Consider the following 19,804-nt stretch of genomic DNA (forward strand, 5'->3'; position numbering starts at 1 on the left):
CAGGGTGCCTGGGTGGCTCAGTCATTAAGTGTCTGCCTTCGACTCAGGTCATGATCCCAGAGTCCTGGGATCGAGGCCCTCATCGGGCTCCCTGCTTGGCAGGAAGCCTGCTTCTCCCTCTCCCACTCCTCCTGCTTGTGTTCCTGCTCTCGCTGTGTCTCTCTCTGTCAAATAAATAAATAAAATCTTAAAAAAAAAAAAAAAGGATCATTTACCATGTACAAGAGGAGTTTATCTTTGGGATGCAAGGATAATCCAACATACACAAATTAATACTATGATTCACCACATTAATAGAATGAAAGAAAAAAAATCATATATTCATCTCAGTGATGCAGAGAAAACATTTAACAAAATTCAACATCTGTTCACAAATTAGGTGGAAAGAAGTACCTCAACATAATAAAGGCCTATTTATGACAACAAGCGCACAGCTAACATCATACTCAAGGGTGACAAGTTGAAAGCTTTTCTTTTAAGATTAGGAACAAGACAAGAATGCCCACTCTCACCACTCCTATTCAACAAAGTACTGGAAGTCTTAGCAGGACAATCAGGTAAGAAAAAGAAATTAAAAATACTCAAATTGGAAAGGAAGAAGTAAAATTTTCTCCATTATAGATAACATGATTTTATATGTAGAAAATTCTAAAGACCACCAAAAAAATCCTTAAAATTAACACAAATAAAGTTGTATCATACAAAATTAACATACAAAAATCAGTAGTGTTTCTATGTGCTAAAAAAGAATTATCTGAAGGGCGCCTGAGTGGCTCAGTTGGTTGAGCAACTGCCTTCGGCTAAGGTCATGATCCTGGAGTCCCGGGATCAAGTCCCGCATCGGGCTCCCTGCTCGGCGGGGAGTCTGCTTCCCCCTCTCCTGCTCCCCCCTCTTGTGCTCTTTCTCTCTCTCACTCTCTCTCTCAAATAAATAAAATCTTTAAAAAAAAAAAAAGAATTATCTGAAAAAGAAATAAAACAGGGCGCCTGGGTGGCTCAGTTGGTTAAGCGACTGCCTTCGGCTCAGGTCATGATCCTGGAGTCCTGGGATCGAGTCCCACATCAGGCTCCCTGCTCGGCAGGGAGTCTGCTTCTCCCTCTCCCACTCCCCATTTGTGTTCCCTCTCTCGCTGTGTCTTTCTCTGTCAAATAAATAAATAAAATCTTTAAAAAAAAAGATACACTATTTTAAGAAATAAAACAATTCCATTTACTATAGCATCAAAAACAATAAAATACTTAGGAATAAATTTAACCAAGGAGGTGAAAGATCTCTACATTAAAAACTACAATTGAGGAAAGAAATCAAAGATGATGCAAATAAATGGAAAGGTATGCTGTGTTCATGGACTGGAAGAATTAGTAATGTTGAAATGTTTATACTACCTCAAACCATCTATAGATTCAGTGCAATCCCTATCAAGATCCTGTTTTACAGAAGGAGACAAAACAATGCTAAGATTTATATGAAACCACAAAAGACACCCAAGAGACAACACAACCCTGAGAAAAAAAGAACAAAGCAGGAGGCATCACACTGCCTGATTTCAAACTATACCATAAATCTATAGTAATCAAAACAGTACGGTATTGGCATAAAAACAGACACAGAGCAATGGGACAGAATTGAGAACCCAGAAATAAACCCACACGTGTAAGTCAACTAACATTTGACAAGTGAGCCAAGAATACTTAATGGAGGAAGGACAGTCTCTTCAATAAATGGTGCTGGGAAAATTGGATACTCACATGTAAAAATACGAAACTAAACCTCTATCTTACACCACTCACAACAATTAATCTGAAATGAAAGACTTAAATTTAAGATCTGAAGCCATGAAACTCTGTGAAGAAAACATAGGAAAAAAGCTCCTGACATTGGTCTTAGCAATGAATTTTTGGTAAGACACCTAAAGCAACAAAGTAAAAAAACAAGTGGGACCACATCAAACTAAAAAGCTTCTGCACAGCAAAAGAAACAATCAACAAAATGAAAATATAACCAGTGGAATGGGAAAAAAATACTTGCACATCTGATAAGGAGTTAATATCTAAAACATACTAAAACTCATACAACTCAATAGCCAATATCCCAATAAACTAAGCAACCTGGAAGAAATGGATGCCTTCCTGGAAACTATAAACTACCAAGACTGAAACAGGAAGAAATGGACAACCTAAATACGACAATAACCAGTAACAAGATTGAAGCAGTGATCAAAAAAAAAACTCCCAAAAAACAAGAGTCCATCCCCTGATGCATTCCCTAGGGAATTCTACCAAACATTCAAAGAAGAAATATTACCTATTCTCCTGAAGCTGTTTCAAAAAATAGAAACAGAAGGAAAGCTTCCAAACTCATTCTATGAGGCCAGCATTACCTTAATCCCCAAACCAGGCAAAGACCCCATCAAAAAGAATTTCAGACTAATATCCCTGATGAATATGGATTCCAAAATCCTCATCCTAGCTAATAGAATCCAACAATACATCAAAAGGATCACCCACCACGACCAAGTAGGATTTATCCCTGGGAAGCAAGTGTGGTTCAACGTTTGCAAATCAATCAATGTGATAGAACACATTAATAAGAGGAGAGAGAAGAACCATATGGTCCTCTCAATTGATGCACAAAAACCATTTGACAAAATACAGCATCCTTTCCTGATTAAAACTCTTTGGAGTATAGGGATAGAGGGAACATTCCTCAAGTTCACAAAATCCATCTATGAAAAACCCACAGGGAATATCATCCTCAATGGGGAAAAGCTGAGAGCCTTTCCCTGAAGATCAGGAACATGACAAGCATACCAACTCTCACCACTATTGTTCAACATAGTACTGGAAGTCCTAGCAACAGCAATCAGACAACAGAAAGAAAAAAAGGTATCCAAATGGGCAAAGAAGAAGTCAAACTCTCTCTCTTCGCAGATGACATGATCCTTTATGTGGAAAATCCAAAAGACTCCACCCCCAAATTACTAGAACTCATACAGTAATTCAGCAATGTGGCAGGATACAAAACCAATGCACAGAAATCAGTTGCTTTCTTATACAACTAACAATGCAACTGTAGAAACAGAAATTAGAGAAACAATTCCATTTACAATAGCACCAAAAACAATAAGATAACTCGGAATAAACCTAACCAAAGAGGTAAAGGATCTATACTCTAGGAACTATAGAACACTCATGAAAGAAATTGAAGAAGACACAAAAGATGGAAAAACATTCCATGCTCATGGATTGGAAGAATAAACATTGTTAAAATGTCTTTGCTACCCAGAGCAATCTATACCTTCAATGCCATCCCAATCAAAATTCCAATGACATTTTTCAAAGTGCTGGAATAAACAGTTTTAAAATTTGTATGGAATCAGAAAAGACCCCGAATTGCCTAGGAAATGTTGAAAAAGAAAAACAGCTGGGGGCATCACGTTGCCCAATTTCAAGCTATATTACAAAGCAGTGATCACCAAGACACCATGGTACTGGCACAAAAACAGACATATAGATCAATGGAACAAAATAGAGAACCCAGATATGGACCCTCAACTCTGTGGTCAAATAATCTTTGACAAAGCAAGAAAAAACATGCAATGGAAAAAAGACAGTCTCTTCAATAAATGGTGCTGGGAAAATTGGACAGCCACATGCAGAAGAATGAAACTCGACCATTCTCTAACACCATACACAAAGATAAACTCAAAATGGATGAAAGACCTCAATGTGAGACAGGAATCCATCAAAATCCTAGAGAACATAGGCAGTAACCTCTTTGACATCGGCCACAGCAACTTCTTTCAAGATACCTCTCCAAAGGCTAGTGAAACAAAAGCAAAAATGAACTTTTGGGGCTTCATCAAGATAAAAAGCTTCTGCACAGCAACGGAAACAGTCAACAAAACAAAGAGGCAACCCACAGAATGGGAGAAGATATCTGCAAATGACACTACAGGCAAAGGGCTGATATCCAAGATCTATAAAGAACTTTTCATACTCAACACCCAAAAAACAAATAATCAAGTCAAAAAGTGGGCAGAAGACATGAACAGACACTTCTCCAAATTAGACATACAAATGACTAACAGACACATGAAAATATGTTCATCATCATTAGCCATCAGGGAAATCCAAATCAAAACCACATTGAGATACCACCTTACACCAGTTAGAATGGCAAAAATTGACAAGGCAAGAAACAACAAATGTTGGAGTGGTTGTGGAGAAGGGGAACCCTCTTACACTGTTGATGGGAATGCAAGTTGGTATAGTCACTTTGGAAAACAGTGTGGAGGTGCCTCAAAAAATTACGAGACTATGATCCAGGATTGCACTCCTGAGTATTTACCCCAAAGACACAGATGTAGTGAAAAGAAGGGCCATATGCACCCCAATGTTCATAGCAGCAATGTCCGCAATAGCCAAACTGTGGAAAGAGCCGAGATGCCCTTCAACAGATGAATGGATAAAGAAGATGTGGTCCATATATACAATGGAATATTAGTCAGCCATCAGAAAGGATGAATACCCAACTTTTACATCAACATGGATGGGACTGGAGGAGATTATTCTAAGTGAAATAAGTCAAGCAGAGAAAGTCAATTACCATATGGTTTCACTTATTTGTGGAACATAAGGAATAGCATGGAGGACATTAGAAGAAGGAAGGGGAAAATGCAGGGGCGGGGGAATCTGAGGGCAACACAAACCATGAGAGACTATGGACTCCGAGAAACAAACTGAGAGTTTTAGAGGGGAGGGGGTTGGGAGGATGGGTTAGCCTGGTGATGGGTATTAAGGAGGGCACGTCCTGCATGGATCACTGGGTGTTATACGAAAACAATGAATCATGGAACACTACATCAAAAACTAATGATATATTGTATGGTGACTAGCATAATAAAATTAAATTAAATTTAAAAAAATTAACAAGTAAAAAAAAATCCACAAAAACTCCCAATTAATCAAATTAAAAAATGGGTAGAAGATATGAATAGACATTTTTCCAAAGAAGATACACAAATGGCCAACAGGTACATGAAAAGATGCACATCATTAATCATCAGGGAAATGCAAATCAAAACCTCACACCCATTAGAATGGCTATCATCTTAAAGACAAGAAATAACAAGTGTTGGCTAGAATATGGAGACAGGGGAACTCTTGTGCCCTGTTGGTGGGAATGCAAACTGGTGCAACCACTGCAGAAAATAGTACGAAGGTTTCTCAAAAAATTAAGAATAGGACTACCGGGCGCCTGGGTGGCTCAGTCGTTAAGCGTCTGCCTTCGGCTCAGGTCATGATCCCAGGGTCCTGGGATTGAGTCCCACATCGGGCTCCCTCCTCGAGGGGAAGCCTGCTTCTCCCTCTCCCACTCCTGCTGCTTGTGTTCCTGCTCTCGCTATCTCTGTCTCTGTCAAATAAATAAATAAAATCTTAAAAAAAAAAAGCAAAAAAAAAAAAAAGAATAGGACTACCATATGATCTAGTAATTCCACTTCTGGGTATTTAACTGAAGGAAATGGGAACACTTATCGAAGAGGTATCTGTGCCCCCCTATTAACATCATTTACAATAGCCAAGACATGCAAACAACCTATGTGTCCATTGGTGGATGAATACATAAAGAAATTGTGAACTATATATTCAACACAATATTATTTAGCCATAAAAAAGAGGAAATTCTACCATTTGAGACAATATGGATGGACCTTGAGGGCAATATGCTAAGTGAAATAAGTCTGACAGAGAAAGACAAATATTTTATGATCTCAACTTATATGTGGAATCTTTAAAAAACAAACTCATAGAAAAAGATATTAGACATGTGGTTACCAGAGGCAGAAGGTAGGGGAAGGGGAGAACTAGAGGAAGATGGTCAAGAGGTACAGACCTCCAGTTACAAGATAACTAAGCACTGGGGATGTGATGTACATGATGACTATAGCTAAAACTACTGGATTGTATATTTGAAAGTTGCCAAGAGAATAAATTCTAAAAGTTCTCATCACAAGGAAAAAACCTTTTCTTTTTTTTTTTTTGGTATCCAAATGAGGTGATGGATGTTAAATGATTTTGATAATCATTTCACAATATATGTAAGTCAAGTCATTATGCTGTACACCTTAAACTTACACAGTTCTATGTATCAATTATATCTCAATAAAATGGAAAAACAAACAAACAACACTGATTATTATCTTACAGTTTTGGTGGTCAGCAGTGCGATATAGTCTTATTGGGGTGAAAACAAGGTGTTGGCAGGGCTGCGTCCTTTCTGGAGGTTGTAGGGGAGAATCCACTTCTATTCCATTGCCTTTTCCAGCTTCCAGAGACTGCCTGCATTCCTTGGCTGATGGCCCCTTCCTCCATCTTTAAAGTCAGCAGTGCAACATCTTCGAATCTCAATCTATTTCCATCTTACCATCCTCCTCTGATTCTGACCATCTGTCTTCCCCTTATAAGGACCAATGTGTTTATATTGGAACCTAGGTAATTTTCCCATTTCAAGATCTCTACCTTAATGACCTCAGCAATGTCCCTTTTAACATTTATTATAACATGGTCGCAGGTTTGGGAGATTAGAATGGGGATGGGGGGGCATTATTCTGCTTACCACAGTGCTCATTAGTATTTACATAATGATTTGTGGACTGAAGAACTACCAGTAAGTCTGAACTTGATGCAATTACTCAGTTACTATACCCTGGGAACTGAAATTTCAATTGTGTGATTAGGGGCACTAGTGTTATTTAAGTAAACCATGGTAACTGGAATTTGTGCCTAACTGAACCATGCATAGCAAGGGCTGCCTGTTTGTTTTAAATCCAGCTCGTAGTGGGTGGGTAAGTCGAAAGGATGAGAGGATGCATGGGACTACACATCCAGAGCCACTGCTGCAGAAAATCAGGTGGAAATGACCTATGTGTCTGCACTTATGTTTAGAGAAAACTCACAAGTAAACAGAATGAGCCTTCTCTTGTGCTGGATCTCAAGGCCACCTGAATACTGACAGCACTACAGCTTTTCTCTCTGAGAAACATGGTACGGGTGAATATGGAAAAAACTCAAGAAATAATGATATAACTTCCCTCTTATCTGTGCCATCTTTTGCTCACTCCCTCTCACCCCCCAAAAAACATGTCTGAGTATTTCGTGCACTAATATGCAACTACTAATAGTGTATTACACTTTGTTTATAAAGTGACTGTCTTTTTAAACATTTCTGGTTAATAAACATAAAAGAACTCTTCTGATAACTGATTAAGAATATAAGAAACATTTCCTATGTGCATAGACATTGTTGAACCAACTCAACAATGCAAACCCTAGAATAAATAACTAGGAACACATATTTCTGATACTCTTAGATGAAACACAATTTAAAAAACGGAACTGCTGATATAAAGTTTCTCATAAATTCACTTTATTTCAACAGCAAAAAAGTCCGTAATACACCTTTGATTGGAATTATAAAATATTATCTCTTTAGCATGGGTATTCCCACCATGCCACAAACACAGAAAGGGGCACTAAGAGATGGACACGGGAGTGTCTTCCTTCTTTGGCATTATCATATTAAACTGCAGCATAAACATCTGATCTTACAGAACAGGATACCTCATGAAGAGGTGTAGCTTATTTTATAATACCTCAGTATTGCAAATACATTCATTGTATGAATTGAGGAGGGAAAAGGAGAAGAAACACCCTTTCATGAAAATCCATTCCTAGATGACATCCATAATAAGTCTACCACTTTACAGAATTCAGAATTTATTAGCCAATGCTATTTACAAAGGCTACTCCAATAGTCTTAAATTGATATGGGAGAAAAAAGTCACACACAATGCCTAACTGTGGCAGTGTATGAGAAACCAAAGCTCTATCTGCCCATGGCTCCTGCTGGGGTCTGCATCACAAGAGTCCAAATCCTGGACAGGGCTGGAAATGCCCCTGAGCCAGCAGTTCCATGGTCTTCATGCTTCAGACAGATGAGATCCAAAGTGCTAAGTGCATACTTCAATCACATGTTCTGAACATGTTTAGAGCCATAAAGAGCTGTAAAAGGCGATTTCATATATACTCTTTGAGAGTGAATATAATCACTAAACTTGGTATTTTGTCTCAAAAAGAGTTTCTTTATACTACAGAGAATAAAGTCTGGATATACAGTTTGAAACTCTCACTAACATTACTATTCCACATCCATCAAGACTTGAGAGCTGGTCTTCCTGAAATACGTGAAAGGGTAATCTCTCTTCCATGTGGTTGTACCTACACCAGGCTTCCCCACAAGGACTTAGTCAGCTGTACAATTACACATCAAAGTCCTTCAGCTCTCCCCAGCTCGCACCTATTTTCATTTTCACTTTCAGTTTCACAGAAAGTTCTATGGCACTTTCCATTTCATTCTTAACAATCTGAGCTACCTGCAAAAAAAAAAAAAAAAAAAAAAAAGAGGTTAACAAACTCTCTTCTGAATCAAAGAATGGTTCCCAACCCACCCACTGAGGTGATAAGCCAGACTGGAGCTCTTCACCTCATGGTGCTTAAAACTCAAAATTCGAAAAGAGTCAGGCATCCCAAACTGGTCTGCACTGATGAGCAGGAGCTCTGCCAGTTTCAGTGAGAATGCTCAGTTTTTAAACCCTCAGGGCAAGACTCTCATCTAACTTCTCCCAAACAAAAACAGCCCTGCATCAAAAGTTTCTTTAAAAATGAGTATGAAACTGAACACTCTTAGCTCTTTCTCTACCCTTATGGACTCAACATTTATATAGCCATCTGGGAATGGGAAAGGGTTCCAAAAATCTCATACATCTTAACTTGACCTACAGCATCTTAGCGTTCTATGAAATGGACACAAACACTGCAAAAATACCTGAACAACATCCTCTTCTGCCACTTCATATAAGAGCTCATCATGGAGTTGAAGGATGAAGAAGCCTCCTCTGATTGGGGAGAACATCCCTTGCAGTTTTCTCTTTGGTAACAATCCTACCCCATGAAAGAAGTAGGAAAACTGATCAGCATATCACCGTGCCATAGAAGAATAGTATTTTTAGGGATTTTGAGAAACTCTGGGGAATTTTAATTAAGAGATTAAAACACATAAGATTTAGAACTATTAGGAAAATATCTACTTGCTGACTTCCCACCTATCAGGTAAACTCAAAACTCTACCAACTTCCTCCCAGAAAGGAGGAATGTAACAAAGAAGTCAGTAAATGGAGTTTGAAGAACTCTGCTCCAAAAGACGTCTACCTTATTTCTTATAAGCAACCAACACCTTCACTTTCCATGGCGCCCTCACGACCAACTTCTCTGTGTAATAGCACCAGAGTAGTATGGGGCCTGATCCCTGCCCCAGGAGAGTGAGCTGGTATTGTCGTTAGGCAGTGTTTATAAGAAGGACACTCCCTGATATCTTTTTATGGCCAGAAGTGTCACTGTGGTAGCACTGGTGTTTTCCCAGTTGGACCTCATGCTGCCGACAAGTAATTCTAAACCCAGGGTCCAAATGAGGACTTCAGAGACTGTACGAATCCCTTGAAGTTGTATCTATACATTTTTCTGTGGAGATGATTGTTCACTAGATTCTCAAAAGAACCTGTAACTCCACTGTATTAGACTTAGTTACCATCTCCTAACAAGCTGGGCCTAGCAGTACAGATTATCCCCCACTGATCATTAGGATGAGGTTCAACATTAATACCTTTAGAGTAACCGCCCTTAATCATTTGCCCATATCTCACAGCAGTCCTTCCTCTCTGCCACCCAAATTTCCTATCCTTCCAGGCAGCACAAACATGATTTTCCTCAGTATCTGGAGCTTCCCTCAGAGAGGGTTCTTCAGCTGTCATGACCTGCAGCCTAAGTTTCCTCACAGGTGGCTCTTACAGGGTAAGAGAGCAAAGGCAGATGAGGCTGTGGCAAGCTGCTTCCGTCCCAGGGCTGCAACAGCTGTGCATCTATCCGTTTGCCAGCTGACTGAAATCTGCTCTGCCCCACCAGGCCCCACTTAGCTCACATCATTGGTTATCAGGATGCTTTTCTGCTTTCCAGTCACCGTACCTTCATCCTCTTGATTTCCCATTGTTCTTTGGCTATGACCCTCCTGTTTCCTGTGTGGGCTGCTTCCTTGGGCTCAGCTGACCTACCACACTACCTTTCACCCAGCACGAGTCCAGGAAGTGATCCTCAGTGACATACCCAAATTGCCTTCCACCCACTCCAAAGGCTGTTATTGTCTATACCCTTATTCTAGCACTGCATCACTCTGCTGGGAACAGTTATGTAAATATTTTAGTCACAGATCACACTTTCCCTTCCTTTCCTTAGATTTTAAACTTAAAAGAGGTGGATAACTTTTATTTCCAAATCCTCTAAAGCACACAGTACAGAGTTATTCCCCAAATAAGTTTGATCATTTATTCTCTCTCTAGAGAGAGAAGGTGTGTGTGGTGTGAGTGTGGTGTGTGTGTGCACACTGCCACACACAAAATGTTGATTGAGTGGCCTTAGATATTTGGGGGGTGGGGGGTAAGAAAATAAAATTAATAATCCTCATTTGATGGGCAAATAAGTCTTCATATCTACGTAGTTTTGTATGTAAGTGAACATCTATATCTGTGTGACTGACTGTATTATTCTCTATAATGTATAAGCATGTCTCTTCTAGAAATAGCAAATTCCATTCTAAACAGCTGATCTTAGCTTTTCTAACTCATCTCCAGCAGTTGATTCTTCCCATTTATGCCCCAAACCTTCTTAACTTCCTCCCAGGAAAATTTAAAACCTGCCTGGAGTCATGGTTTGGCAATCTCAAGCACATTGAAATGGTATTTAAAGCGAAAGTATGGACATGGGACAAACAGAGAAGGGAATCTACTTGTCAGAACAAGAAATAATCTATCCAACCAATAAGGACAGAATTTAGGAAAATAAGAAGAAAAGATGGCAATACCGGCAAAGAAATATATGTGATAAGGAAGTCAACTCAGTATATATTCCCAGATTTCCGAGAACACGGAAGGTGATGAATAGGAAAATCAACATGTTCTTAAGGTGTTATCTAAGGACCAGAGGATCCCTAAGATTCCTTCAAGGTATCTTCAAAGTCAAATTATTTTCATAATAACACTCAGAGGTGATTTTCCTTTTTCAGTCTCATTCTCTCCAAAGTGCACAGCAAAGTAACCAACTATCCTGAGTTAGCACTAGAAGTCCCATATCCTGGGAAACCCATCAGTCCCCCACAAACTGGAACATTTATCACCAAAGACTGTATAAGAGGGTTTTCCAGAGGTTACAGGACAGGTGAGATTGCAACAAACTGGATGCAGAAATATATAAGAGAATCCAAGTATCTTCTCTTAAGTCATACATTAAAGAGACTTGCAGAAATGTAAACTAAAACCATTCAGCACCAATTTTTTCTTGTTCTAAAAGATGTAGTTGTTTTTAAGAAAATATGTTACTTATGCTGACATACTGTGAGTTTATTATTATTTTCAAATGTTAATACATGTTTTTGAATTCCCTGTTTAAATTTCTAATATGGTAAATATTAGTATATATAACCCACATAAACAAAAGTTCTTTGGGACCCTTAGTAATTCTGAGAATGTAAAGACATCATGAGACCAAAACGTTTGAAAACTGCTGAGAAATAATATATAAAATGCTTCCCTTTTTCTTTTCTGATACAATTAATCTCACTACATTATAGCAGGGTCCTCATTTATGAACAAACCTGTTCTGTCACTTTGGAGCATACTCTCCCGATGACCATGGGACTTGAAGGTTGAGTGGAAGGTCTCTAATTGCTTCTGAATGTTAACTGTGGCTATTTTGACAATATCAGCTGCCGAACCTTGGACTGTTGTGTTGATGGCCTGACGCTCAGCCTTCGAAAAACAATAACAAGGGCTCCATCAGATACACCTACATGGCTTCATACCTGCTTTTAGTGTCCACAGATCAGTGCTCACATCTGTAACCAGACTGGAAATCTGGACCAAGATGTGACCCAGGACATCAACTATTAAGCTGTATCCTAAGAATAACAATTAGAATGATCCATGGCTCTAGATTCTGGGCCATCATCCACATGAGAACAGTCTAAATAGAAGAAGGTCAGATTGCTTCAGTTTAGAAATCTTCAACATTCTGGAATCAAAAACTACATTACACTTAAAATGTATTTAGTAGCTCAAAATTATTTCATAAACATATATCATCAATGTTCTAGTTGTTCTAAACTTCACTCTAAAAGAGCTATTCCTTAAAATACAATTCCTCTTAATCCTAAATAGATATAGGTAGAATATCATTCTTTGTGATGTGAGATAGAATGTTCCAAGCATATTCTCCATATCGGTGGCTTCTGGTCTTATGTAGAGTTTGGCCCCAGAGCATCTGGAGCCCTCTGGTACAAATCAGAGCTTTTTTATGGGCTGCTGGGGCCAATCACTAGCTGCTAGTAAAAATGCAGACCCTAGATTCCTAGGTATTAAGTTAGCACTTCCCCGAAACTACTGCTGCCATGAACTTCTTGGCAGGCAACCATAGCTGCTAAAAGTGATCATCCTAAAGCAGCAAGGATGGGCATCTGGGTTAACATTCAAGGTATAACCTATCCATGAATACCATATCTACTGTCCCAAAAGGTCTCAGAAAATGGGAAGGGTCTGCACACTGGAAGGATCTATGTAACTTGAGCCTAGTTCCATGTCACCTGGGCTACAACCAACTCCTAGTATAGTAAATACTTCTTAAAGAGATAGACTTTCCTTTTTTTTTTTTTATTGTTTTGTCAGATGCTGATGAATCCACTCTAAACTCATTCAGTTGTCACTGTTTAAACAGTGACTGAATTTCAGAGTTCTACCAACTCCTCTCCTTGAAACCGTAGGCCTCTTTGTAGTGGACTGTGTTATTGTTGCTCTTACTTGCTGCCCCACCCACTGCCACATGATCTCAAGTGTTACTCACCCGAAAAGATTGACCTTGACTTGCTTTGGTGAATGAAATGTGAATAAAATTGACATACAGCCCCATCTACGGCATTTTAAGAGCTATCCAACATTGTCACACATACAAAAAAGCTTATCCCAGACAGAGACTTTTCTTTCCTTCTGAATTCCAGAATGAAGAAAATAAGGAACAGAGCCACAGTCAACCCAGAGCCAAACTCTAACATGAATTAAAAATAAAGTTTCTTATTATAAGCCATTGAAATTTTGGGGTGTTTTTTTACTGTGACATAAGCAAGCATAAAAATAAAAGTAAGATATATACTTAACTCTCATCATATTGTATTTCCCTGATTCTCTTCCAAAAAAAAAAACTTGGCAGTCTTTGGGCTTCGTGTCTTACAACCTCTGTCCCTTAATGACCAGGGCTTTAGCTTTTGCTTTTCTTTCTTTCTTTCCTTCCTTTCCTTTCCTTCCTTCTTTTTTTTTAGGGCTTTTTCATGTACATAAAAAACATAGGTTTCTGGTAATGGGAGATTAGGCCATTAGGACCAACCCTCCGACTGATAACAATGGGAAAAGCTGGATAGAGAATGAATCAGATGGTTTGAATCAGATGGTTAAAAAGGAAATGGGAAATTATAGAACCTAGAGAGCTATGAGAGAAAGAAAACCAAGGTGACCCTGGCATTGGAGGCCACATTTCTCCCAAAGAAATCAATAGATTCCAGAAGATGCAGCTGAGAGAACCTCTGAGCAGAGCTTGATGGTCTTGAGGTGTCTGGGGAACAAACAGGGGGGCAAGAAGTAGAAGGAGCACTAGTAAACCATCAAGTTGCCACCCCAAAACTAACACCCTAGGAAAAAAGATAAATTAGAAATAGTCTGGTCTTAACATCTTTGCTTCAAATCATTTCTATTCCTGAAATTGGATCAAAGTCATCCTAGATTGTTGGTCATTCTAGTCTCCTGCCAAAAGCAAATGTAAATCTTCTGAACAAAGGTAACATTATCATATAAGCTTCAAATTATACCCACAATCATTCATAAACAACATGTGACATTCAATAAAAAATTACCAGGACAGCAAAGAGTTGAGACAATATAATTGTTTTTGTAGAAAACTAAGAAAAACAAAGGACAATAGGAAAAGACTACAGGGCTACAAGTTTGAGATTTATTAGACTATAAACTCTGATCAAATTTATTAGACTGTAAAATAAAGTTTAATATATTCAAGAATATAAAATACAAAATTGAATATTTCAGCAGAGGACCAAATACCCATAAAATAAGAGCAAAATGGAAACTCAAGAACTGAAAAATAAAAATAACTTACTACAGCTTTGAAGTATATCTTGAAATCTGGGACTGTGATACCTCCAGCTTGGTTCTTTTTTTCAAGATTGTTTTAGCTATTCGGGGTCTTTTGTGGTTCCAAACAAATTTTAGGATATTTATTCTAGTTCTGTGAAAAATGCTGTTGGTATTTTGATAGAGACTGCATTAATCTATAGATTGCTTTGAGTAGTATGGACATTTTAACATTTGTTCTTCTAATCATGAGAATGGAATATCTTTCCATTTGTTTGTGTCATCTTCAATTTCTTTCATCAACATTTTATAGTTTTCAAATTACAGGTATTTCACCTCCTTGATGTAATTTATTTTAAGGTATTTTATTATTCTTGGTGCAGTTGTAAATGGGATCATTTTCTTAATTTCTCTTTGTGCTACTTTATTATTAGTGTATAGAAATGCAACAGATTTCTGTATATTAGTTTTGTATCTTGTCACTTCACTGAATTCATTTATCAGTTCTAGTAGTTTTTTTGGTGGGGTCTTACAGTTTTCTATATATAGTATCATGTCATCTGCAAGTAGTGAAAGTTTTACATTTTTCTTACCAATTTGGATGCCTTTTATTTCTTTTTCTTGTCTGATTGCTGTGGCTAGGACTTCCAGTACTATGTTGAATAAAAGTGGTAAGAGTGGACATCCTTGTCTTGTTCCTGATCTTGGAGGAAAATCTCTCAGTTTTTCACCATTGAGTATGATGCTAGCTGTGGGTTTTTTCATATATGGCCTTTATTATGTTCAGGTATGTACCCTCTAAACCCACTTTGTTTAGAGTGGCTTTTTTTTTTTTTTTTTTTTTTGAATGGACGTTGTATTTTGTCAAAAAGACAAGAAATAATGTTGCTAAGGATGTGGACAAAAAGGAACCCTCATGCACTATTGGTGAGACTGCAAACTGGTGCAGCCACTGTGGAAAACAGTATGGAGATTCCTCAAAAAAATAAAAAATAGAATTACCATATGCAGTAATTCCACTACTGGGTATTTACCCAGTGAAAACAAAAACACTAATTTGAAAAGATATATGCACCCTATGTTTAGGCAGCATTATTTACAATAGCCAACATATGGAAGCAATCCAACTGTCCATCCACAGATGAATGCATAAAGAACATGTGGTATATTTATACAATGGAACATCACTCAACCATAAGAAAAGAATGAAATCTTGCCATTTGCAACAACATGGATAGACCTAGAGGGCATAATGCAAAACGAAATAAGTCAATCAGAGAAAGATAAATTCTATATGATTTCATTCATATGTAGAACTTAAGAAACAAATGAGTAAAGGAAAAAAAAGAACAAACTGGTGTTTGCCAGCCAGAGGGAAGGAGGGTGGGGAAATGAAATAAAAGGAATTAAGAGTACACTTATCTTGCTGAGCACTGAGAAATGTATAGAATTGTTGAATCATTATATTGTACACCTGAAACTAATATAACACTGTATATTAATTATACTCCAATTAAAAAAAGCATCACTTTGTGCCAGGAAAAAAATAGAACTTAAAGCACTTAAACAGTACCTTCTTTGTAGTTTGGTGTGTGTGTGTACAGTAGGGGATAGTATTGATATGGAGGGAACATAAAGAAACCTTCTGGAGTTCTGGAAAAGTTCTATATCATTTAGAACATAAAAGCTCAACAGTTGGGTTCAATAGCAAATTGAAGAACAAAATCAGTAAACTGAAAGATATGTTAGAAGAAAGTATCCAGGGGGCATCTAGGTGGCTCAGTGGGTTAAGCATCTGCCTTTGGCTCAGGTCATGATCTCAGGGCTCTGGGATCGAGCCTCGTGTCAGGCTCCCTGTTCAGCAGGGAGTCTGCTTCTCTCTCTTCCTCTGTCCCTAATGCTGGCTCTCTCTCTCTCTCAAATAAATAAATAAAACCTTTAAAAAGAAAAAAAAAAAAAGAAAAAGAAAATATCCAGAATTAAGCAGGATGAAATATAAATGTGGAAAATAGCAAACAGAGGATATTAAACATGAGGATTGTTTTTAAAAAGGTTTAAAAATTTTATAATAGGAGTCCCAGAGAGGAGAGAATGCAATGAAGCAATAATTAAAGAAGAAATGACTAAGAATTTTCCAAAATCAATAAAAGATATCAAGCCACAGATTGAAAAAGTCCTAACACCCTTAAAGGATCAATTAAACATGCATATTCACAGAGAGGCACATAAATTGAAAACACATACATACTTAGGCATATCACAGAAAATCTGCTGGAAATGAGACAGAAAGAAAAATACTGTATGGAAAGCAACCTAGAGAAGAAAGGCAGATTACATTCAAAGAAGGGACAGTTAGACTAGATGTGGGCAAACTACAGCCTTCAGGCCAAATCAAGGCTAGCTGCTGTTTCTGTAAATAAGGTTTTATTGGAACACAATCACACTCACTCATTTATGTATTGTCTATGACCGTGTTTGCACCACAAGAACAGAATTTAGCAGGTATGACAGAGACTCTATGCCCTACATGCAAATATACAAGTGAGCTTACTTTATCGGACACAGGCACTATTAAAAACCTAAAGGGGATTTTATTATCATCATGTTGCCTGTGAAGACCTTGTTTTTATAGACTGCCCCTGTAAATTTCTGTTCTCTATCACTCTTGGGGTCTTTCTCCTTTTATAGAACCCCCCATAATATTTCTTGCAGGGCTGGCTTAGTGGTCACATATTCTTTCAGTTTCTGCCAGTCCTGGAAGCTCTGCATCTGTCCATCCATTCAAAATGACAGCCTTGTCAGATAAAGTATTCTTGGCTGCATGTTCTTCTCATTTAGTACCCTGACTATGTCTTGCCAGGCCTTTCTGGCTTGCTAGGTCTCTGTGGATAGGTCTGACATTATTCTGATGTTCCTCCCTCTGTATGTAAGGAATCTCTTCCCCCTAACCGCCCTGAAGATGGTTTCCTTGGTTCTAAGATTTGCGAGTTTTACTATTACATGCCAGGGTGTTGGCCTGTTTTCCTTGATCTTGGGAAGGGTCCTCTCTGCCTCTAGGACACTAATGTTTGTTTCATTCCCCAGATTAGGGAAGTTCTCAGCCACAATTTGCTCAAATATATCTTCTAGTCCTCTCTCTCTCCCCAACCCCTCAGGGATCCCAATAATTCTGATATTGGAACGCTTCATGGTGTCACTTATTTCTCTGATTCTATTTTCATGGATTTTGAGTTGTTTTTCCCTGGCCTCCTCTTTTCCCTTCTTGTCTATTAATTGGTCTTCTAGATCACTAAATCGTTCTTCTGCCTCGCTTACCCTAGCTGTTAGATTACCTAGATTAGATTGGATCTCATTGATAGCATTTTTAAATTCTACCAATTCAGCTTTCATTCCGGAAGAATAAACATTATTAAAATGTCTATGCTACCCCGAGCCATCTATACCTTCAATGCCATCCTGGTCAAAATTCCAATGACATTTTTCAAAGTGCTGGAACAAAAAATCCTAAAATTTGTATGGAATCAGAAAAGACACCGAATCGCCAAGGAAATGTTGAAAAAGAAAAACAAAGCTGGGGACATCACTTTGCCTGATTTCAAGCTATATTACAAAGCAGTGATCACCAAGACAGCATGGTACTGGCACAAAAACAGACATATAGATCAATGGAACAGAATAGAGAACCCAGATATGGACCCTCAACTCTGTGGTAAAATAATCTTCAACAAAGCAGGAAAAAATATACAATGGAAAAAAGAGAGTCTCTTCAATAAATGGTGCTGGGAAAATTGGCCAGCCACATGCAGAAGAATGAAACTTGACCATTCTCTAACACCATACACAAAGATAAACTCAAAATGGATGAAAGACCTCAATGTGAGACAGGAATCCACCAAAATCCTAGAGAACATAGGCAGTAACCTCTTTGACATCGGCCACAGCAACTTCTTTCAAGATACCTCTCCAAAGGCTAGTGAAACAAAAGCAAAAATGAACTTTTGGGGCTTCATCAAGATAAAAAGCTTCTGCACAGCAATGGAAACAGTCAACAAAACAAAGAGGCAACCCACAGAATGGGAGAAGATATCTGCAAATGACACTACAGGCAAAGGGCTGATATCCAAGATCTATAAAGAACTTTTCATACTCAACACCCAAAAAACAAATAATCAAGTCAAAAAGTGGGCAGAAGACATGAACAGACACTTCTCCAAATTAGACATACAAATGACTAACAGACACATGAAAATATGTTCATCATCATTAGCCATCAGGGAAATCCAAATCAAAACCACATTGAGATACCACCTTACACCAGTTAGAATGGCAAAAATTGACAAGGCAAGAAACAACAAATGTTGGAGTGGTTGTGGAGAAGGGGAACCCTCTTACACTGTTGATGGGAATGCAAGTTGGTATAGTCACTTTGGAAAACAGTGTGGAGGTGCCTCAAAAAATTAAAAATAGAGCTACCCTATGATCCAGCAATTGCACTCCTGGATATTTACCCCAAAGATACAGATGTAGTGAAAAGAAGGGCCATATGCACCCCAATGTTCATAGCAGCAATGTCCGCAATAGCCAAACTGTGGAAAGAGCCGAGATGCCCTTCAACAGATGAATGGATAAAGAAGATGTGGTCCATATATACAATGGAATATTAGTCAGCCATCAGAAAGGATGAATACCCAACTTTTACATCAACATGGATGGGACTGGAGGAGATTATTCTAAGTGAAATAAGTCAAGCAGAGAAAGTCAATTACCATATGGTTTCACTTATTTGTGGAACATAAGGAATAGCATGGAGGACATTAGGAGAAGGAAGGGAAAAATGAAGGGGAATCAGAGGGAGAGATGAACCATGAGAGGCTATGGACTCTGAGAAACAGACTGAGGGTTTTAGAGGGGACAGGGGTGGGGGTATGGGTTAGTCCAGTTATGGGTATTAAGGAGGGCACATCCTGCATGGAGCACTGGGTGTTATACGAAAACAATGAATCGTGGATCACTACTTCAAAAACTAATGATGTATTGTATGGTGACTAACATAACATAATAAAATAAAATTTAAAAAAATCATATTAAAAAAAACCTAAAGGGGAGTTCTACTTAGTAATAAATGTTTAAAATTTCCCTATGAGACCAGAAAAGAGGCAAAGATGCTCACTATCACTACTTATATTGAACAATGCCCTAGCTGGTAAGTCAAGGAAAAGTAATAAAAGGAATAAAGTTTGGAAAGGTAGTTATAAAACTACTTTACAAATGATAATTGTGAAGATAGAATATCTAGAAGTATCTACAGATAAATTTTTGGGATTAGTAAGTAATAATTGCAAGGCTTCTAGACAAAAGAAAAATAAAAACAATTACATTTCTAAGTGCCAGCAGCAAAGGGTTAGAAAATGTAAAAGAAGGAAAAGAATAAAAAAAGATACCATTTGCAACAGCATCAAAATTTTTCAAATACCTAGCTATAAATCTAATAAAAAACATATATGATC

At 38.0% G+C, this 19,804-nt stretch overlaps 1 protein-coding gene across 6 annotated transcripts in view; it reads right to left on the reverse strand.

Annotated features, from left to right (window-relative positions):
• Nucleotides 1–7,407: 7,407 nt before the first annotated feature.
• POLQ (DNA polymerase theta) overlaps nucleotides 7,408–19,804 on the reverse strand; it is a 123,643-nt gene continuing 111,246 nt past the window's right edge. For 4 of the 6 annotated variants that reach the window (XM_064596716.1, XM_064596685.1, XM_064596654.1 and 1 more), the window contains 3 exons: nucleotides 11,762–11,915; nucleotides 8,888–9,003; nucleotides 7,408–8,435 (listed from right to left, as the gene is read on the reverse strand). In XM_064596716.1, coding sequence (XP_064452786.1) covers nucleotides 8,322–8,435; nucleotides 8,888–9,003; nucleotides 11,762–11,915 — 384 coding nt within the window. In that variant the 3' untranslated portion in view covers nucleotides 7,408–8,321. Of the gene's footprint in view, nucleotides 8,436–8,887; nucleotides 9,004–11,761; nucleotides 11,916–19,804 lie in introns of those variants that run through there. The other 2 variants (XM_064596756.1, XM_064596790.1) reach the window with 2 other exon arrangements.

The sequence above is a fragment of the Mirounga angustirostris genome, unplaced genomic scaffold (assembly GCF_029215605.1).
Source record: "Mirounga angustirostris isolate CCGP_5_RB_7025 unplaced genomic scaffold, mMirAng1.0.hap1 SCAF_1, whole genome shotgun sequence".
Taxonomy (NCBI): domain Eukaryota; kingdom Metazoa; phylum Chordata; class Mammalia; order Carnivora; family Phocidae; genus Mirounga; species Mirounga angustirostris.